Here is a 22761-nt window from a genome sequence, read left to right on the forward strand (position 1 = left end):
GTAGATGAGGGCTTGTAGATGAAATCGTCTGGAGAGCCAAAGGTTGCAGACACTTGCATTCCCTCGCTGGCATCAGTCTTGCTGTATTTCATGCACAAGGGAGAACTTTGGCAAAGCACAGATTTACAAGATGAAGTCAACACAGCATAGAGACTGGTGAAATTGTTCAAGAGCACCTGACATTTATCAGCAAACAGATAGTTGCATGTAATATTGCTGGTGAGAAGGTTGTTGTCCCATCAGTCAGGGGTGCATGTTTAAATGGCAACTCAGTGGGAAAGATTGGGGCCGTAATGGATCTCAGATTCCAAAAGCTAGCATTTACTGGGCAAGGGAAAGAGAATTTGACCAAGAGACAGGATTGTAGGCAAATCACGGTCACTCTATGCTCAAAATAAAGACAACAGTATCCAGTCTTTAATGGTCTCCCTTACATGGTACGAGTACTCTCCAGATTACACTTTTGTAACAGTGTCCAACAGATCCCCCAACACCATACTACATGGACAGCACAATCTGCTGATCAGTCTGCTAAATAAATGTAAAAGTAGGAACAGAAGATGTAAGCAAAGGAAGCGAGTGTCAGTAGCAGCCTTTGCCGTCCCTGTCCCACTCCCTATATGGCTTCTCACACTGACTCTGCCCTTGCTACCCTTCACCCATCTATCTCCAACACCCTTGACATCCTTGCCACGGGCATGAGGATCCACGTGAAGCCTGCTTCGAAGTGAAATAGTTGGTATGATTCCGACCTAGCATCGCTGAAACACAAGTACAAAGTTGCAGAACGGAAGTGGTTGGCTTCTAGCACATACTCTGAAAAACTGGCCTGTCGCCTGCTCCAAAGGCCATATAGACTCTCCAGCCGCTGCACGAAGAGGAGCCATATCCAAACCTGCATCTGTGGGGCCACAAACACGGCTCAACTTTTCAAAATCTTTAAAGAACTTGACAATCCTACTGCAGTCTCCATGTCTCCTCTTCCTTCACAGGCCCTCTGCAGGGCTTTGGCCTCGGATTTCACAACCAAAACTCAGGACGTCCTAACTGTGCTCTACTGCCCTCGCTCCATCGCCTGCACGCAGGCCTCCCTTGGCTCCCCTCTCTCCTTCTCCCCCTACTTTGCGCCTTCTCAGCCATAGCACCGGATGAGGTCACCAAGACAGTTTGCTCCATTAAAGTCTCTGCCAAACAGGTGCTTCCCTGCTCCTCTACAACTATCAAGTTCAACATTGCCTCTCACTCCCTCCTGCCACTGGATCCTCCGCATTACCCCTCAAGCACTCTTGTGCAACCCCTCCTAAAAATGAAAAAAAGAAAAAGTTGACTGCAGACCATTCCTGCCCGGCTAATTACCGCCCCATCTCACCTACCCTCTTCTTGGGCCAACCCTTGGAGAAGTTGGTCATCTCCCAACTAATCCATCACACTGAATCTGTTGGCTGTCTCCAAGACCATCAGTCTGGCTTCAGAGCAAGCAGAATCACAGAAACCGCTCTCCTGAACACCTGTGATGATGACCTGCTCTCAAACTTCGACACCAACTCTCCTTCCGTTCTCATCCTCCTCAATCTGTCCTCTGCCTTTGATATGGTCAGTCATTCCACCCTCGTAAATCGGCTGACACCCTGTGCATCACGGACCGGGCACTGGATTGGTTGAACTCTTTCCTTTCGAATCGGCCCTCAAGTGGAACTGGGCCCTTTCGTCTCCTCTACCTCACACTCTACTTGCGGAGAGGGCACTATCCTCTCGCCATGGCTTTTCAACATTTACCTTGCCCGTCTTGGACACTTGAGCTCCACCTTCTCTCCTCATTTCAAGTGCTATACTGATGACACACAGCTCTCCTTTAAGCTTCCCTCCGCTACCTGCTCTCCTTCCTCTCTCATTTCTGACTGACTTCCATTTAGGCATGGTGTGCTGGTAACGAGCTTTGCCTTTTTTTTATTGAACATTTGCATGGTGCCTATGCAGCAGAAAGTGTTTCCAGGCACCACAAGACTAAAAGGGGAAGGGAGGGAACAGAGGAGGATAAAAATGATCAACGGTCCTACTAGGCCTTGTGAAAGTGCAACAAGCATTATCGTGCTGGGGATGGGGTGCAGGGCAGAGGGAGGTTAAGTGGGGGGGGGGGGGGGGGGGGTTCAGGGATGAATGAAGGATGGGGGCCGGGACCAAGTAAGTGCTGCGGGGGGCCAAGAGAGCAAGTGCGCTAGGGTACAGGTTAAAGGTAAGCTAGTTCATGGAGGGGTGTTTGGGGGGTCCAGACTCAGTAGTGAAGTCAGGAGAGGGTGCCCAAAGGCAAGTGCTAGTAGGGATGTGCTGAGGAAGACTGGTCTTGAGAGAGCCTTGTCCCTGTATGACTCAAAAGGGACCAGGTGGCCAGTAGCAGCAGGCGGGTGGGTGGGCATTGGCAAGGGAGTGGGAAGGAGGAGAAGATGCAAGATTTTGAGAAGCTTCCAGAATTTACGGAGATCCAGCTCAATCCTGGGAGAGGCAGGGAGGCCATTCCAGAGAGAAGCTCCTACCGAAGATGGTGATCTACCCCCGACTCTCTGCTTGGAGAAAACTATGGGTCTGCAGAGAGTTTGAGCTAGAGGACTGCAGTGCTCTAGTGGGGAGGTATTTGGGAGCGACAGTCTGATGTAGTGGGGCCCGGGGCCCCAGAAAGCCTTGCTGATGATGCAGCGGGTCTTGAATTTGATCCTTGAAACCACCAGTAGCCAGTGGAGAGATTTTAGTGCCGGAGAGATGCAGTCCCTGGGCTTGAGACCAAGGATATGTCTTGCAGTCCTAATATGGATTAGTTGACGGGGACAAATGGGTGTGGGTTGGGGGAGGCAGATTAAGGGAGAGGCTGTTGCAATAATCCAGCCTGGAGGTACCCAGAGCTCTGTAGACAGAGTTTGAGGTGAGGAAAGGGAGAAGGCCCCTGAGGAGGTGAAGGTGAAAGTGGGCCTTCTTAGCAAGGTGAGCGATACGAGGTGAGGAAGAAAACTAGAGCGCAAGGGGTCAAATGCGGTCCGACCTCTCATGGATCCACTCCCAGCTTAGTTTCATTCTACTTTTGGGGACACGATTCCTTTGATAGGTACGCATTTTGATTTGATAATATTCACAAGTGTGTTACTCTTTATACTGGCACCTAATCCAGGTTGCTCAGAACGTGGGCAGAATCTCATGATCAAAGCCCACGTTTTGAGCATGCACACCTGTTTGCGCAAACCCACCAACTTCCCTACTTCTTAAACACTGCTTCCCAGTCTGCTCTTCTCTCCCCAGCTTCCACTAACCAGAGCGTTTTTTCAGCACTGCCAAGCCACTTCATACATTACCTGGGTCATCATGGACATGAAAGAGGAGCTCCGCTAGGATCCCAGCTTCCCATTTCCATGGCAGCCATGTTGGGCGAGTATTTGTCTGAAACAACTGATCACTTGCTTGCTGCAACCCACTGTTTAAACAAATACATTGCTGTCATCGCCCAGAGATGTAAACCAGGGCTCCTAATAGCAATCACTCGCTCCCCAGGCTATAGTGAGTGCCAAAAGGTCCAGGGACCCTCTTTAAAAGCTCTTGCAGCACTTGGGCCTATTAACTCGTGCTCTAGGATGTTACCATGCGCTACAGTCCAGGGAACCGCAGTTTCTTTCTTTCAGCCAATTTGGGAGATGTCTGGCAAATATCTCCTCCCTACATTTCTAAATTGTGGCTGAACTGGCTTTGGCTGAGGGTGAGGACAGCAAGGGTAAAGGGGCCATCAGGACAAGCAGAGTACACAGAGCCCGTGCCTTCGGACAGCTTCAATCTACGAACTCGGATGGCATAGGAAATGTATTTCTTGTTGGTTCATGATCAAATGATTAACTTCCCAATACAATTTCCTATGTATATTGACTGACAAATATTTGGGGAGCATTAATAAATAGATTTCTGTAGTATATGGAGTGCGTTTTTAATTGGTAGCTTGGTGCGATGTCAATGCAACGTCCAGATCTAAAATATGTTGGCCTGGGCAAGAACTTAGATCTTGAAACATCAGAGGAAGTTAAAACCATAGTGTCTCTTGTCAAAACTCACTATAGTGTTAAATTATGAGCAAAGTTGCAGAACGCCTCCCAGAGTGAAAGCCGCCTGTTGGCCTCGCTGAACAAAAGGACACACAATTGCAAAGTGTGGGAGTACCTTTGCTGTGCAGAGCAAAGTGTTCATCGACAAAAACCTCTGGACAACTAGGTGCAAGAGTCCTCTAGCGACCGTAAAAAAGTACACCCAATTTAACACCAGCCCATCAACATTTGTACTTTTCCGTGAATTAACATAGTACATTCATACATGAATCGCTTAAAAAACAAATAAGCACAGGAGAATAGGGGTTATACTAGTGGTTGGCACACTAAGTACCTGTTTCTTTAGGTCTGCGACTTCTGCCGACGTCTCGTTCCAGAGCTCGTATGGAATGTCCATCACCACTTTCACCCCCTTGTGCACCAAGTGATGAAGAGTTTCGAATGTTTCAGACATACCCTGCAGGGAGAAAATGTGGATCTGTCAAACATGACCACTGAGAAGGCACACATCAAGACTAAGTGGGTATGGCACAGGTGGAATAGGGGTAAACATGCCTGTGCAATACTCTGCCCCACCGAGTACAGGAGTAGATTTCCACTCACTACGAGTACACAGGCACCACCTGCACAAGGTATGTTTTGCCTAAGTTAGTTACTATGCAGTAATTTTGATTTACCTCTTTATTTTTACGTTGGGAGCACCCTTATAACTGCCCCTTCTCCACCACCCCTAACCCCAATGCCCCCACCCCACTCCACCTATACGCCCACACCCTTAGCATACATATAATCCCCTTGTTCTCCCAAATCAAAATAATGTTGTCAAAGTAAATTGCAATGTAGTAAAGCTTCAGCAAAACAATGGCAAAATCTTTGAGAAACCATGACTGGGAAAGCACGGGAAAAAGCCAATCCCTTTGTAATTGCAGTAGTCGGTCTTCTAAGTCATCTTAAGCATACCAAACAAAGTAGTCTTTTTCTCGTGTAGAGCTAGGACTGCATCCGCTAGTGGTGTAGAAATGTGGCAGGAGTACGAGTGAGCTTTTCCACTGTAGTCTTTCTAAAGTTTTGACCCAATCTGTCACGGGCCACTCTTCTCCATCCAGTGCACATGCAAGGCCATGAGAAGTTAAATAGATTGGACAAGTCTGGTTCTTCTTAGCCCGCCCGCCCGCCCGCCCACCCACCCACAATTCACCCAGTCAGTCATGTGCCCCATTCACCAACCCCATACCCCATGTTATTCAAAGCGCCACAGAGCTGCTGAAGGACTGAAATGAATACGAATCTATTGGCGAGCTTGCAGATGGCACACAAATGTATCGCAAAACCTCATCGCAGGCAAACTACACTACGGTTTCAAAGCTGCAGAACAGTAGAAGTCTGCTTATTTTCCGAACAGTGCAAAAACAGAATTCTAGCCGCTTTGCCTCGGCTTCTCCCAGGTCTCCGTTTAAGGAAGATTCTTTCAGTGTTCGGACTAAAGCATCATCAGCAAAGCATCTGCCAGAATGGGGACCTGGTCTCACTATTAATGATTTCCAAGTGGCATTGGGTTCTTGCTCTATTGGCGGGTAGAGAAGCAGTGCCCTTTGCTCGGTTCCCAGCCTAAATGGGAAAGCCTTTCTACAGCTACTCTGTGACTATCAGAAGCAGACCGATGTGTTCATATGTCACCAACTCTTTCACATTCAGATAAACCACATAAAACCGGCTGCATCACCTTTAAGGCGGGGATGTGCTTGGACAACAATACTGTCAGGGGAGAATTTATTTTTGCGGTTCTTTGGCCTCACTTTGTGGGTCCACTAAACATTCATGGTTTTTCACTTTTCGTTTGGGACTAGAGTCGCTTCTACTGAAATTCTAGGTCCCTGCGTGACTTTAGCTTCAGCTACACCAGGATTGCAGCCCTTCTTTACTGCATTAGAAGCTCAATGCACATGCAATTGAGGCACCAATGTATTTTGTAAAGTCCTGCTCTCACTATTCTGTTCTGTGGCCTTAGGCTCACCCTGAGCCCACAAATGAACCCTCCATTTAGGTTTCCATTGGTGCAAATAGATTTAGAGTTCCCAAGACATTGTACTGTACATCCTTAGTGGCAGTGCCTGTGAGTTAGGCGTTCAGCCTATCCACAACTTTGTGCTGCCTGGATTGTGAGTGGCGGGGTGGCTTAGGTGTGCCATGGCGTGCTGCCTAGATTGTGCCTGGTTTAGGCGCGCATTGAGTTCTGCCTACATTGTGACCGTGCATTGTGACCGGTGGACTGGCATAGGCAAGCCATTAAGGGCTGCCTGGATTGTGACTGGCGGGCTGGCTTTGGCACACAATTGAGCGTTGCCTGGATTGCGACTGATGAGCTGGCTTAGGTGTGTCATGGAGTGCTGCCTGGATTGCCTCAAGCCCATCGACTGCATCTCTCCCGCCTTACAAAACCTTCACTGCCTCCCGGTCTCAGCACAGATTAAATTCAAATCCCTCTGTATCATACACAAGGCTATCTGGGGACGGTGACCACTCTTATCTTCAACGCCTCTTGAACAAATGCTCTCCATCTAGACTCCACTGTTCCTCCGGCACCCAACTCCCTGCGTGTTAAGCGCTTTGCCAAACAGAGCTGGTGGGCGATCAGTTTCCTCAATATCTTCCTCCCGTGGAACAGCATCCCGCTGCTTTCCGAAAAAGCCTCAAAACTCCCCCTCGTCCCCGCAAAATCGTATAGCAACGTGAATGATGTGCAGGGCCCGTATGTGTCCTCGGGTTCTTGATGGCCCACATCTCTCATCCCAGTCACTGTCTTTCTTTCTACTGCACTTACTTGGCTCACCCACTCATTGATGGTTGCACTTGCGTTCTTCTCCTCTCAGCACTTACCCTGAGCACTTCTACATGAGCACCAAAGCACCTTATCGCTCCCTCCTCCCATCCTCCCCCCTCTGCACTTGTACGTTCTGAACACTCACAAGACAGAGCAGGTTCGTCTCCCCTTCCCTTTATTCTCAATATTGGTTTGTACTATTAATGCAATTATTTATCCTTGCTGTCATTAATTTCCTACCTTCCGCTGTCCCCACCCTGTTTGCCCTGTGGGCACTTTGAAACAGTTTTGCTAATTGTATAATCGCCTAATAAGTGGCCAAAAAATAAATTAAAATAAATAATGACTGGAGAGCTGGCTTAGGCGCGCAATTGAGTGTTGCCTGGATTGTGACTGGTGGGCTGGCATAGCTGAGCAATTTAATGCTGCCTGGATTGTAACTGGCAGGCTGGCACAGCCGAGCAATTTAATGCTGCCTGGATTGTAACTGGTGGATCCATTCCCGAGCTTACCTCAAGACTGCTGCTAAAAGGGGCTGCTGCCAAGGTCCGGTTGAGGCCATAACGGCTGTGCCCCTGGTCCTTTTGTCCCTGCATACCTGTTTTCCTGGGCTGGTGGACTGGCTTGTCCTTGCCTGCAGTTGCTGTGGACCTGGAAGCATCCTTCTGACCCAAATGCCTCAAGGTAAGGGGCCCTTCCTTGCTGCCCCAGCCTGGAAATCAGAGGCTTCTAGCTGCTTCGCCTCAGCTCCGTCATGCGGCATATTAGGTCACCTCCAACGGTGGTCTTCCTTGTGGGACAGTCTTCTCACTCACTCGTCTCTCCTGTTTCCCTGGGCTGACTTGTGATGCAGTATGGCTCCTACAGAGTGCACTTCCCACTGGGGTCGATTTTCGCCTCGTGTGCCATTTGAGCAGATCTCATCCGCTCTCGGTTAGTCCCATCTAAGTTCTTGCTGGATATGAAGATATAAGAGGAGGACTACGTGGGAGGACAATCCTTTCGAAAGGCATTTTTCCTTTTAATTTAAATTAAAAAAACTCTGTCTACCAATGTCCTCTGGTCCGAGTCCTTCTGGCTTGCCACAATACATTTTGGCATTTGTGTTACAAAGATCTTTGGCTGTGAGGACAACACCTACCAACTCCCACTTGTTATCTTATCCTTGCCTTGCCACTTTTTTACCAAGTCGTTCCTTATTATTTAGACTGAACCCCTAGGCCCTTTGGGTGTAGTCTATTCTGAGCTAGTTTTCTCAAATTCTTAAAGTAAACCTCTGTGGACAGCCTCTTGTGCAACACGTGCCGGCATCCTACAGCAGGAACTGGATTTTCAGACCAGGGCTTTCGACAACCTTAGAAAAGACATTGAATCCGGTTTATTTACTCCCTCATTCCATCACTGTTACTTTACAGACCCCCCCCCAGCCACCCACCACACTTTTGTATTTTAGGCAGTTTCTCCATAGATCCACGAACCCTCCTGCAAGGAAAGTGAAGGATCAGTTTCTTGCGTTGCGCATGCTGAATAAAGAATGCATGCCTTAGTCCCAGGTTGTGCAGGACTGTTTTGGACACTAAAATGATGACCGGTAGCTCATAAGCATGAAAATGTGTGATCAGCCAGTGGTTTTAGAGTTCGTTTGAAAATGCTTATGCCCCAATTGGTAAAAAGGGTGCAGTTTGTCTAACAACTATCTGTATGCTTAAGTTACAACAGATGGGGGAGTTTGTGTGTGTGCAGCTCCAAATGGTACAGAAATGCGAGTCTGAGCGATCATGGGAATGGTAAGGAATCAGTTTGACAGTGAAGCGGAGACTCAGGGTGACAGAGGAACATAATACTGCAGTGCGACAGAAAAGTTCTGGAAAAAGTGGTCACAAGCCAGCTCCAGAATTTTGTTGAAGATAATGGCCTTCTCCATGCGTTGCAGTCCGGCTTTCGCCCCAAGCATGGGACAGACGGCACTGATGGCGGTATGGGATGAGATGTTGCAGGCTAGGGATGCAGGTAAGCTCCCTCTGCTTGTAATGCTCGAACTATCCGCCCCTTTCAATACGGTGGATCATTGTATTCTGTTAGCTCATACAAAGGATTTTGTGATCGCATATGCTTGGGCCGTGGATTGGTTTACCTCATTCCTTACTGGGCACAAACAGTGTACAGGTGGGAGGTTTCCCGTCTGAAACCCTCCACAAGTGCTGCAGCGTGACACAGGGATCGGCACTCTCCCCTCTTCTATTCAATATTTATCTTTGGTCATTAATGGCCATTTTGGAGAAATACCATCTTAGATTCCATTCGGACGCCGACGACACAACGGTTTATCAGGTTAGATGATGCAGAGGACGCCCTTGCTACGGTGGACAAGTGCTTGGAGGAAATAAGAGTCTTGGATGGTAAAAAATTGGTTGCAACTTAACCCAAAAAAAACTGAGGTTATTCTACTTGGACCTAAACATATTCTCGAAGGAAAAAGTAGTCCACCACCACCCCAGGTTTTGGGGACTAGCCTCAAATATGCCAGTAAGGTTACAAATCTTGGCTGTAAGGACCTGGGTTGTAGTGGCCAGGTCTCAGCCAAAGAACAGTTTTTTTTATAACATCCGCCAACTCCGTCAGGCACTACCTTATGTACTTGACACTGATTGGGCTTCGGTCGTGGCAGCTCTGGTCAATTCCAAATTAGATTATTGCAATGGACCTTTGGCCAGAGCCCTGGCTAAACGGATCCATTTTTTACAAAAGGCGCAAATACCCCAACCTCAGGCATCCATCGCTTTCTACATTGACTAGCGATAGAGGACTGCATCAAATTTAAAATTGGGTGTCTGGTGTTCAAATGCCTAAATGGACTGGCACCAACTTACTTAATGAATACACTGAAGCGGTATTACCCTACTGGGGGTTTATTCTGACATCGAACTGTGTTACAAGAGGAGATCGCAGCTTCAGTCGCTGGACTGAGATTACAGAACAGCCTTCCCCTGAATCTAAGGAGGGCAATTTCTTTACCGACCTTTAGAGCAGGTCGAAAGACCCATTTAGTCAAAAGGTACCGTCCTCAATCGTCCCTTTGGTGAATTTCACTGGCATTAAAAATCATCTGGCTGACTTTTCCATTCTATTCAGCCAGTGTTCCATCTGCACCAGGATTCGATTAAGTTGGTTGTGTGCGCAATATAAATAACTCAAAATTCAAAGAGCGAGACAGAGAATTTCTGTACAACAGTGGAGGGAAGCAATTCATGCAATATGGCAGAACAGAAACCCACTGCAGACCTTTGCAAACCTATTGCTGCCGGTGCGCTCCTTGTGCAGGTTGTACTCCAGCAACCGCTTGCAGATATTCTCAGTAACTTCGATGAGACGGATGTCACTGTGTGGGGAGAAGCAGAGTAGCAGTTAGTTCAATAGACAACCCTCTTGGGCAGGGGAAACAAAGTGGTGTGTTGGAGACACCCAGACGCAGCGAGCGTTAAAGGAAAGCTGCATACGAAAAGGTGGGGCACAAAATAGAAAGGGCACAATTATTAAAGGCTTTTCTGATTAAGCTAGCAGTGCCTGCCCTCTGTGTACCTTTCCTCATCACACTTGCTACAGATAATAGTATTTACCTTATAATCACCCAAAAGGCATCTTTACTAGTGGCAAATCGCACTGGCGGCAGAGCTTAGTCGTGCTTGTCCCTGCTATCACAAGTCGCCAGCCAGCAACCAGTGACACAGGAGAGAGCGACGCAGGTCACACTGGTTTCAGTTCTTGGCCTCTATGGGTCCTTCTCCAGTCACACTGTTGTAGCCTCTAGCATCACTGCTTCCCCAGAGTAAAACAGTGCACTTGCACTCACTAACAGACTTCATTCGTTATGTTCCAACACATTTATTGTTACAATTCTAGATGGACTACTTCAAGATAGATCTTTGCTTGCTTGCATTCCCTCACACAACATGTGTTGGGTTCCCCCACCGCCGGTACTAGATTATCTATAGATGTAGAGTACAATTATCATTTAGTCATTTACATAAATTACATTCTAATAATAGGGATATGGAACAAACTTGCTTGCCTAGACATAAGTTCAAAGGTAATCTCTTTGCTCAAAACAGAAACCAAAACCACCTCAAATCAGCTGCAAGATTGCATTTAATGAATCGCTTTGTGATAAAGCTCATGCTGGCTGTTAGGGAGCCTTTCCCTCCATTGATTTAATTGGAAACCCCAGAATATCCGTCAATGACTTGGCATCCTGGCTGCTTTTAGACGAGAAGTCTTTTTAACCTCACTCGCCTCATCAACTCATGTCTTGGGGCACTGGTCAGTCCGTGTAGGAAAAGGTTCTCCCATTTACTTTTTCCTGTGTAACACAAGCCATCTTCTGTGTTATGGTCTCTTGTCTTCTTCCCAAACAACATTTTTGTTACACTAAAGATACGTACAGGACAGCCTGGCGGCACTGCTTTATATTTAGTTTCCAGTCAACCATCTATTTAACCCGATAGACCTTTTCAGTACTGCTGAGGGAAGAGCTTTGTCAGTGCCTTGTTCCCCTAGACTAGAGGGCCGTAGCAGTCTTGCATCTTGCACTGGTGTGCCTGAAGCATCCTTGGGGTTGATCATCCACTGATCGGGGATCATCACTGCCCTAACATATAGTCTCGCCCAGAAGTCTGACGCGTGTGGCCTGCAGCAATTGCCCCCTACTGTCTGTGACCAGTGATTCATTGCAAACAAGATCTGAGCCTGCTGTAACGTTGACCGGGATCACCACGCCAACTCACCACGACTGCAGAGTCCAGGGTTTCGTCCTTCAGCAGTGGACTTCTTGCACGTTAGTTTGTACATTCTACTGGGTGAATTTGTAGAACCAAGTCGGGTTAGGGAGATCGGAACCGCAGATGGCCAAACCGGACACAGAAAGAAGCCTCTGTACCTGCAACCCACAGCCAATAGGACCAAAAGCAATAGTTTGCCCCAGCAAATCCTACTTAGATGCTTCCCCCCCCCCCCCCTCGCCAATCCGAATTCGGGCCCATGTGTACCCACCACTTTTGGTGTACTTGCAATTTAGCAGGGGTCTGTGAGACTCTCCTGATGATCCCTCTCCATTGCCTGAGCTGGCTAAGGCTAATGAGATTCATAGTCCATTAATGGCTACGTCCACGCATCCGTGCCTATAAGAACCGAGGCACGGACCATCTCTGGCAAAGCCCTCGCAGGACAAGGCCGCAGTGTTGAGCGATGTAGGTGCGCAGAGGAGGCTGCCCAACTACACGTAGCATGCTTTGCTACATCCACGCGTCCGTGTCTATAAAAACCGAGGTACAGACCCTCCGCGGCAAAGCCCTCGCAGGACAAGGCTTCGGTGTTGAGTGACGCAGGTGTTTGGAGGCGATGGGGTTGAGGCGGTGACAGTGAGTGCAGACGACCTCACCCTCCTGTCTGCGGCCGTCAGATTAGAAGTTGCGGGTAGAGTTAGCTTGCTTCACTCTTTGCTTCCCCCCTGACCTGGTGCCCCCTTCTCATTCTTTCACACGCGTTGTTTCCCATGTGACCCGACCTCCCGCCCATCTCACCCCCTGCGCTCCCCCTCATCCTAGGCCATGTGCTCCTTGCGTTCCCCTCGCAATCCTGTTTGCGTGCGCTTCCTCAATTCCAAGGCCATGTGCGCTTCCTGGGCTGCTCGTATATTAATTGCGAACCTCATGCACCCCTCGCGCCCTAGGCGGCATGCGTTCCCTCGCATCCTGGGCTGCGCATACTCCACTCGCAATCCACGATTGATTGCGCTCCCGAGGCTGTGTGTGTTCCATCACATTTTAGGCTGCTTGGCACCCTTGCATCCTAGGCAGCTTGCGTTTTCTTGTGCTCATTGTTTTTCCTCTAGGTTCCCCGATTGATTGCTCAATTGTTCTGTTCCTTGGCATTCTTGTTATCCACGGTTTTTTCCTCAGATTGCAGTGCCTGCATCCCTGCCGAGTTCTTCTTTATTGTAGGTTCCCTAAGTGAAGGTTCAGTTCCTTCATTCCGTTTCTCCTTGGTTGCTTGCTTACATTGTACTGCCTGCATCCCTGCTGTGTCCATGCTGTGTCCATGCTTACTTCTAGGTTCTGTTGGCAACTGACTGATTTTCTGTCATTGTTCTGTCCTCTGTGTGCCACCCCACCTTCTGTGTCCCCTTCCACCCTTGTGTTTCCCCCCCCCGCACTCTCCCTTCCCCGTCCCCCGCACTCTTCCTTCTGCACCCTCTATGGTGCTCTGTCTCTCCCATCTTCTCGGTTTCGTCCAAAATGACCAAGGGCAAAAAGTCAGAGTCCCAAAAGGCCGACCCCATATGTATATATATGTATATATTACATGGCCTGCAGTATTAATGATGTCATCTTTGATGTCCTGGGTGTTAGTCTTAGCAGTGCAGGGTGGTGGCACGAGTTATGTTTGCTTAGCTTACCAGAACTGGTGAATTTCTTACATTTTTCGGTTTTACCTGTAACCATAACGTCCCTGTAACAATGTTTTTCCATTGAATTTCATATGTTATTAGTGCATCTGAACCATAACGTCCCTTTAACAAAGGTATTTTATATGTTAATAAAAATGTATAGGGGTAAAGTGGGGTTGGGGGCTGTGAGAGGTCTCCCCCCACATATGCGAACTAAAAAAAAATTAAAAATAAAAAAAATAAGAAAAGGACTCAGACTTTTTAATTCGATCTTTCACGCAGAGCCATCTTCTCTAAACGCTATTCTATCGACTATAATATCCTGGTCACTAAGTCTGGTAGGAAGTTCAAAAGGGATATCCTGGTCTCCAACCCAGGCCTCCCTATCACTGATACCTACACCAGTGCTTCCTACAGCCAGACCCTTACCAACATCCTTTGTTGTTCCCTCTCCAGGCCTTGGACCCCCCCCCCCATATGGCCTCCGTTCCCTCTCCTTTTTCCTCTTCACCCATTAATGGAGGTACCCCGTTCAGAGGCCCGCCTGGCCCCCTTCCACTTCTCCAAGACCATCATTAATGTTCACCTAAATGGCACCGCCCTGGTGAAGGCCCCCACACCAACCTCCTGCTTTTTGATAGACGCTTCCTGCGACTTATCAATTTCCTTTCTTCTCCTGCTGTCCCCTCTTCCCTCTCTGGCTCCTCTGCCTCCTCCATCCTTGGCTACCTCTACGGCCGTCTCTCCCTCTTCTTCGACCACCCGGTTGCCTCTTTCCTCCACCACCCCTTTGGCACCCACCTACTCTTCCTTGGCTACCTTGCCCTCTCCTCCTTCCTCCTCTGCCCATCCTCGGGCACTTCTGCAGGGCGCACCTCTGACCTGTATCCCTCAACGCAAGTCTTTCAAAGGGGGCAACCTGCCCCACATTGCTACTAGCAACTCTCGCTCAGCGGTCAAACACTCCTCATTTGCAGTCTCCTCGAAGAAGTTGGTCTGACCGAGACGTGGTTCAGGGCCAGCTCGGTCACGAGTTTTGACACTCTCCTTCCTGATGGATACAAGATCCTCTCTGCGCCCAGAACCAACTGTCCCGGTAGTGGTGTAGCCTTGATCTTCCCTGGCTTCTATCATTCCTATGCAGGACTACTCCTTTGAATGCCTGGTCTACAAGCTCTCCATCGTCTCCTGGCCTTTGTCGCATTGTGGCCACTATCTACCGACCGCCAGGCCAGGCAGCCTCCTTGCCCTCCAAGTGTGCAGACCTCTCCTCCTCGCCTCTACCTCTCAACTTCTTCTCAGAGACCTTAACATAAACCTGGATGCTTCATGTCCTTCTGCAGGACTCTTTCACAACCTGTGCAGGTCTCTCCCCCACGGTATCAGGTAATATTTTTGCCAGCAAAAATATCGCCGTACATATGGTCGTAAGTGCGGTGTCCCCCGCACTTACAAAAAAAAAAAAAAAAAATGATACAGGGGTTGCGGGGGTGTCCCTCGCAGGGTCCATGTGTTATTTTCGCCGCAAAAATATTGCGATATTTTTGCGTTGAAAATATCACATGGAACCCTCCCCCACCTGCCCCACCTTCCTCCCTCAAGCCCCCCTCCCCCTCAACAACCTTTCTCTTGGCTACCACTTTCTCTCTTCCTCTCCCATGCTGATGGCCCGTCTGGTCCATGCACTGGTCGCCTGACCACCCTCTGAACTTGGGCCCAGGTCCTTGCATGTCCAGCTGCACCTACCTTGCACTGCCGCCTGACTCCCACAGCACTTGTGGTCTGTATCTGTAACCCTACAGTCCCCTCTTTCTGCACTTAAGAGCCACCCTTTGGCTGCACTTTCCATTACCTGCAATGAGCCACCCGCTGGCTGCACTTTCCATTACCTGCAATGAGCCACCCGCTGGCTGCACTTTTTGCTTTCCTGCACTTCTCCACTGCGGTATGAATGACATGGCCTAGTAAGATCGTCCTCTGCTGCAACCGCCCCACCCCCCCCTTGTGTACAGGCATGTTATAAATACCTTATATAGTCCAATCACTGGTAACTACACTACTCCTACGTCCCGTCCCCTTTCCTCCATACTTATGGGACATCTCTCCGTCCTGTGGGACGGGACCGGAGCACTGTTGTAAAAAGCATCCACATTTTTTTTAAAAAATAACCCCACCCACCTTGGCTCCGCCCCGCGCATCGCCCGTCAGTCCTTTTCTCTGCACGATCGGGGCCGGACGCACTTGCATCCTCGGAAGATTTTCTTCCAGTTTTTCCCTCTCTGGCTCTCGCTAGCGTTCGTTTACTAGTCTATGTCTTTTAAACTAGATTTTCCAGACTGTTCGTGTCTCCGTTGCTTCGTGAGGGCGGATCCCCATCCTCTTTGTTTAGAGTGTTTGGGTCCGGAACACCATTGGGACTCCTGTTTTTACTGCGACTCCCTTTCGGGCCGGGCTATTCAACATCGGTTGGAGCGGTGGGCGGAGGTGTTCGGATGGACTCCTCCTTCGCATTTTCAGGCGTTCATCGACGAGAAGAAAAAACGCCCGTTAAGTTTTTTGATTTTCAGAGCTCCCCAGCCGGAGGATACCTTCCCGGGTTCCTCTCGAGCCGGGAGGGGCGTTGACCGCTCCGTTACCGGGGTTCGCCCTGGAGGTGCCTGTCGGGCCTAATAATTCTACCGGAGTTTTCTCCGAGGGTCTCTGTAAGGGGCCTGTGATCACCAGAGTACACTCCGAGGCCCCTCCTGTGGTGGCTGTGTGTAGACCCAGTTCTACTGAGTCGTGGGGTACCGGAGCTTGCTCTGAGGCCGTTCTTTCGGCTTCCCTCAAAAACAAAACCGGGGTACGCCCCGAGGTCTTGGCTGGGCTTGAGGTTACCGAATGCATGTTCGAGGCCCATGCCGATAAGGCTTCTACTGGGCCTAGGTCCGAGGTCCCTCATACAGAAGCTAAGGCTACCAACAGTTCTGAGGGGCCTGGCAAGGCCCCGTCGGTGACAGCGCACCGTTCCCGCTCTTGTGGTGACACCAGATCTGTTGAGGGGGCAAAGAAGAAAGTTTATTTTACCGGCAGTGCCGAGGCTCTTCCTTCGAAGGCTCAGTTAGCGGTTGGTATGTCGCAGAAACATTCCAGGCCTCATAGTACCAGCTCTGCCGAGGGTTCATTATGTTAAGGCTAAAATTAAGACCCCTGATCCATCGACGGGGACCCCTGCCTCACTTCCTCACGTGCCGCAGTTCCCCTCAGATGAGGGCAAAATGGCGCCCGTTCCGACCACAGCGCCATTTTAGGTACTACCCCTACAACTACGCCATCGGCCCATGGTGTAGGGTTCGGTCCTTCGGCTGAACCTAAGGTCCCTTGTGCGCATCCTTACCGGCCGGTTTATGATTGGAACGCCCGGATGCCTCTTCCGCACAATGTTTCGTTGCCCGTGGGGGCGGCTCCCTTGATTTATGTGGATACGTCGGCGGAGGGGCCTGTGTGGCACCCTTCCCCCGTTGCGTCCCTGGATTTGTCCACCTCATGAGACCTCCTCAGGTTCCGAAACAATCTCCTGAGGACCCCTTTTTCGGTAAATTCCAAGCGCTTATGCGCACCGACCCCATGAGGTAATATTTCAAGGGGCTTTTCAAGGAGATATGTCCCGTCGGTGGTTCCGCCGGCGCCTCCCTTGCCCGTGGTGCCTCCCCCTGCGCTTCCGCCTGTGCCATCATTGTCCCCCGTGGACAAGGCAGTGCCTGACTCAGCTCAGCAGGAGCCGGACCGGTCAGATGACCCTCAAGGCGATCAGGACAACGAGGACCTGCCCCGCTCTACCTGAGCTTTCCATGACCGGGTACTGGACATGAGCTTCTTAGATGTTCCGGTGCCCGAGGCACCTGCTCTGCAGGAGGGCGTGCTTTCTGGGGCGTTCACCTAGTCTCCTTTGGAGCGTACCGGCCTGTTCTTGCAGGAGGACATTCTGGCCGAGGTCCGAAGAGTTTGGGAAAAGCCACACTGGGGACTTTTTGTAAATAAAAAGATTGACGCAAGGTACAGGCTACATTCCTCGGAAGAAGTCGTCTTGTCCGCCTCTCTCCTCCACAGTGGTGGCTGCGGCCACGTTGCAATCCAGACCTGCAGCTTCCTCCTCCGCGACGGCGACTCAGGTCTTGGGAAAGGAGGACAAGCTCCTGGACTCCCTAGGGAGGAAAATATTTGCCAATTCGGCCTTGCAGCTCAGGCAGGCCAATGCAGAATTGATTTTGGCGGGAGCTAACATGCGGATGTGGAGAGGTCTGTCGGAGTTTGAGGAGCACATCCGGGTTGAGAAGCTGGAGGATTTCAGAGGAGGCCTTTCCGATGCCAGGGTCTTGGCCCAGCATCTCAAGGAGGCTGCGGCTCATCACGTAGACACCTCGGCTCGGGGTCTGATGTTAGGGGTTGACACCTCGCGGCAAGCATGGCTGCATGCCAGTAAGTTCTTGAAGGAGTTGCAAGACAAGGTTCTGGACCTTCCATTTGATGGTAAGGAGCATTTTCACTCTTCTACTGTTGTAGAGCGCACCAAAACCAAAGACAGCACTCAGACGGCCAAATCATTGTTCTGGTTAAAACTCCCTTCAAGACTCAAATGCCGTTGTCGCAAGGTCGACCTTCCTCTGGTTTTAGGGGCTTACTCGACCGCAAACATCGCAGAGTGGATACTCCTGCTGGGAATAACCGCCGTAGACAACAGTGTACGCAGTATTTCTCCCGCTCCTCAGGTTCAGATGGCACCGCCACCGATAAACCTGCCAAATGAGGGTTTTCCGCGCTCGCACGAGACCCCGGTGGGAGGACGCATTGCGTCTCATTGGGAGGCGTGGCAGACCATCACAGAAGACAGATGGTCTCGTCAGTCGCTCGTGCGGGCTTCTGCTTACCTTTACCCCCTACCCCTCCCCTCAACCCTCCTTTTCAGCTGTCGGGCTCACCCTCCCTCAAGGCCGAGGTTCAGAAACTTCTGCTCCTCAGAGCTGTGGAACCCCGTTCCCCTTGGGGAGCGAGGGGAGGGCTTCTACTCCTGGCTGTTTACGGTGCCCAAACCCAACCAGGCTGGCCTGCGCACCATCCTAGACCTTTCCGAGTTCAATCTTTCCCTACCCCAAGAGAAATTCAAGATGATCACGCCCGGCCAGATAGCTCCTCGTTGCCGGCGGGCGATTAGCTCAGCGTGGTGGATCTTCAGGATGCGTACATGCATATCCTGATTTGGAACCCACACAGCAGATACCTCTGTTTCTCTCTGGGAGAGGAGCACTTCCAGTTTCGGGTGCTTCCTTTTGGCCTCAGTTCGGCGCCGCGTGTCTTCACGAAGGGATGTCGGTGATCGCAGCCCATCTTCATCTCCAGGGTATCCATGTGTATCCCTATTTGGACGACTGGCTCCTACGCAGCCCTTGCCCTTTGGCAGCAGCGGGCAACCTCCAGTCTTTCCTACAGCTCCTGTTCCATATTGGGCTGTCGGTGAACTGGCGGAATTCCTCCATGACGGTCTCACAGGACCTGACTTTCCTGGGTTTTAGTTGGAACACGATAGACTGCCGAGTGTATCTGACCGGGGACAAAATGGCGGATCTGTTGGCCACGTGTCAGATGTTTACGCAGTCGGAGAGCATGTCGCCCTGGTGATTCCAGAGGCTTCTGGGCCTCATGGCCTCGAGTGCGCTGGCTCTTGCTCGTCTCAAAATGAGACTGACCCAGATGGCTCTTCGGAGTTCCTGGCGTCAGGCTGTGGACCCAGATTCCAAATGGATGATTCCGGATTCCATGAGAGTGGACGTGGACCTGGACTGGTGGTCTTCTCTCAGCAACGTGTCAGTGGGTGTCGGGTTCCAGGACCCAAGCCCCATGGTGACAATCACGACAGACTCCTCCCTTTTCAGGTGGGGTGCGACGTTAGATCTTCTTCAGGTCTCAGACCTCTGGTCACCTCAGGACAAGCTCCTGCACATAAGGAGCTTCTGGCGATTTTTCTGACGCTCTAGGCGCTCAGACCTCTCATTGTCAACATAAGAACGGACAATGTGGTGTCAATGTACTACATAAACAAGCAAGGGGGAACGAAATCTCCCCCTCTCGTGGATCTGTTCATCCAGATTTGGGAGTGGGCCGTGCTTCATGGGGTCTGGCTGCTTGCAGTGTCCATCCTGGGCCGGCTGAATGTCACGCGGATGCCTCAGCCGGCGGACAGTGGTCAGCTACGAGTGGGAGTTGAAGGCGGAGATCCCATCATGGATTTTCTCGCATTGGGCACACTGGAGGTGGACCTCTTCACCACGGCGGTAAACAAGAAGCTTCCTTAGTACGCCTCCAGAGGGGGCTGGGAGCCTCCTCTCCGGGGGATGCACTCGAGATCCCATGGCACATCATGAGAGCTTACGCCTTCCCGCCTCTTCCTCTGGTTCATCGAGCAATTTGGAAGTTGAAGAGTTCTGTCAACTGTTCTCTTCTACTGCTCCATGGTGGCTGGCCAGGTTTTGGTTCTCAGAACTTCAACACCTGTCGGTGTGTCCGCCGATCAGGTTACCACTAACTCCCGATCTTCTTCACCAAGGGGAACAGCAGATGTGGCACCCCTCCCCACAATCGCTCAACTTGGCGGCATGGTGTCTGAGTTCACGGCTCTAGAGCCTTTGGGTTTGTCTGCGGATAACATGCACATTATCCAGGCAGCCAGGAAACCCTTGACCAGATCCCAATACAAGAGTAAATGGCTCAGGTTCTGTCATTGGTGTTTGAAGAAAGAATTGGACCCGAGGGTGGCGACGATTGACACAGTGCTGTCCTTTGTCTCCTCCCTAGCAGAGTCAGGGGTTCATGTCTTGTCCTGCAGGACATCTCTCGGCGATCTCCGCCTACCTCTCTACAGACCGGTGTTCTTATTCGTTAACTAACCCGGTGGTGAAGGGACATTTTGCTGGTTTGACTCGCATCTACCCTCCGGTTTGTAGTCTGCACCCGCCCTGGGACTTCAACGTAGTCCTGACGGCGCTGTGCCATAAACCTTTCGAGCCAATGCCTACGGTTGACCTCAAGTACGTGTCCTGGAAAGTGTCCTTTCTGGTCGCCGTTCCGTCAGCGAGGAGAGTGAGTGAGCTCCAGGCATTGTCGGTGGAGCATCCTTTCTTGGTCTTTCACAAGGACAAGGTAGTCCTTCGGACGAACCCAGTTTTCCTACCAAAGGTAGTGACCGAATTCCATCTGAATCGGTCGATTTCCCTTCCGGTCTTTTTTCCGAACCCTGCCTCGGAGGCGGAAAGGGTTCTACACTGCCTGGATGTCCGAAGAGCTCTTAAATCCATTCTACCTGGACAGGACTGCCGAGCTTCGGAGCTCTTCCCAACAGTTTGTGACCTTCGGTAAACCCCATGGCAGGCCGGCGTCTAAGGCATCCATTTCCAGATTGCTGCCTGTATCATGGAATCTTTCACCGTCCAAAAGCTGAAACCTCCTAAGGGTATCCATGCACATCAGGTGCGAGGCAAGGCAGCTGCGGTTGCTTTTCAGAAGTATGTTCCCTGGGAGTCCATCGCTAGAGCGCCTACCTGGGCCTCCCCATCTGCTTTCTGTAAGCATTACTGCCTCGATATGAGCTCTAGGGCTGACGCTCAGTTCGGCCAGGCTGTGCTGAAGAACCTGTTTCAGTAAGGGGTATTTCCATCCACCCATAGTTCCTGTAAGGAGTGCTTGGGAATCTCCCATAAGTATGGAGGAAAGGGGACTATGGACTAGGAGTAAGGTGGTCACTACGGTGAGTAACCTGGTCATTCAAGACCATGGGTGTTCCGGGTCAAGAATTCCTTCCTGCGGATCCCCTCGGTGAGTTGGAATTGAGAGTTAACCTCTCCACCCCCTTTCTCTTTGGGAAACGGATTTTTAACTGTTAAAAATATAAACTTGTTGGCTTCAGCCAAGTCATGTTGCAGGACGACAGACTTCTGAAACCCATACCCTGGTGCTTTGTGAATACTTCAAGAAAATTACCCGACTAAGGAAGGGCTGCTTAACCTTTTTAAAAAGGTTACTGCCTTGTATATAATTCTACCATATTTTCGGCTGACTTCCAGCATGTTTTTATTTGCTTACCCATTTCCTCACCTCCACTTTACCAGCACACGCAATTATAGACATCAATGCAAAGCTGATGAGATGGATTTCCAAAAATCAATCCTTGGGGTGGATTTTGGGAGGCCAACCTAGTATAATGAACAGGAAAGAGGGTGAACAGGATAGACACTGAACTCTAGCCTAACCCATGCAAGCAGAGTAGCAGAGCGGCAAGTGAGAGGGGGTCAATGGCTACGATGAGTTCACACAGAACATTACCAATAATTCCAGTTAGACAGGAAAGTACAGAAATATACAATATTGTATTAAGGCGTTAAAATACACTAAGCAAGAAAACGTATAGGAAAATATTGTCACACACTTACTTAATAAACAATATATACATTCAACCTTAGGAGATGATAGAGAGCATTTGATTCAATAACCAGGGCAACACAAAGTACTCCGCTGCATAACGTTCAGTAGAAACACTGAAGTGTAACCATAAAACAGTTCTCTAACATTTAGTAAGCCGAGCCCTACGATGGTTTTGGGCCCTCTGCCCTAAAGCCATCAGTTACAAAGAGGCATTACAGCGGGAGTCACCAGGTTCAGGCAGCAACAGCAGGAGTCACCAGGTTCAGGCAGCAACAGGCAATCCTCAATGGAAGGAGCAGGTCATGCATGGCTTCATTGATGTAAGAAGGCTGAAAACGTAAGAGCAAGGGTCTTGTAGTACAAGATAAACATCTTCCAAGTGCATCTTTGGAATTTGGAACGCTGACTTCTGCAGAGAGATCGCTCAGGAGCAAGCTGGCCTGTGAACCGGTTGGTCGAGGCACCCTTCAGAGAACAGTGACTTCTGCAGAGATCGCTCAGGAGCAAGCTGGCCTGTGAACCGGTTGGTCCAGGCACCCTTCTTAGAACGGTGACTTCTGCAGAGATCGCTCAGGAGCAAGCTGGCCTGTGAACCGGTTGGTCCAGGCACCCTTCTGAAAGCTCAGAATGCATGGATCCTCAAGCAGGGGTCAAGACAGGTTGTTCCCACCGGTCCAGGGTTCGAAGCACTGATAAAGGTGCTCCGGTATGAGGGGCTCACTGGAGTTGGTGCTGGTCAGCTGCAGGAGTCGTCCTCAGGTCATCAGCGGGTTGCTCTTCTTCGTAGGGGTCTTGGCTCCAATGATATGTGGAATGGCATGGCAAAGGGAGTACTCCTTTTAGCCAAGATCTGGAATGGAAGCTTGCCCAGGTCACCAATGGTAAGGATCTGCATTTGCCAGTGGCCACACATTCTGCACAACGACAGCCATTCAGGATGTGGATTGGGACTAGAGGCACCCATAACCACTTCT

The 22761-nt window shown here is 50.2% G+C and overlaps 1 protein-coding gene across 1 annotated transcript in view; it reads right to left on the reverse strand.

The window, feature by feature from the left end:
- The window catches only part of CNPY3 (canopy FGF signaling regulator 3), a 174569-nt gene that overhangs the window by 55025 nt on the left and 96783 nt on the right, over positions 1–22761 (reverse strand). The window contains exons 3-4 of the mRNA XM_069608920.1: positions 10177–10273; positions 4408–4530 (exon numbers count right to left, since the gene is read on the reverse strand). Coding sequence (XP_069465021.1) covers positions 4408–4530; positions 10177–10273 — 220 coding nt within the window. The remainder of the gene's footprint in view (positions 1–4407; positions 4531–10176; positions 10274–22761) is intronic.

Source organism: Ambystoma mexicanum, chromosome 4q (assembly GCF_040938575.1).
Source record: "Ambystoma mexicanum isolate Mex_15411 chromosome 4q, UKY_AmexF1_1, whole genome shotgun sequence".
NCBI classification, from domain to species: Eukaryota; Metazoa; Chordata; class Amphibia; order Caudata; family Ambystomatidae; genus Ambystoma; species Ambystoma mexicanum.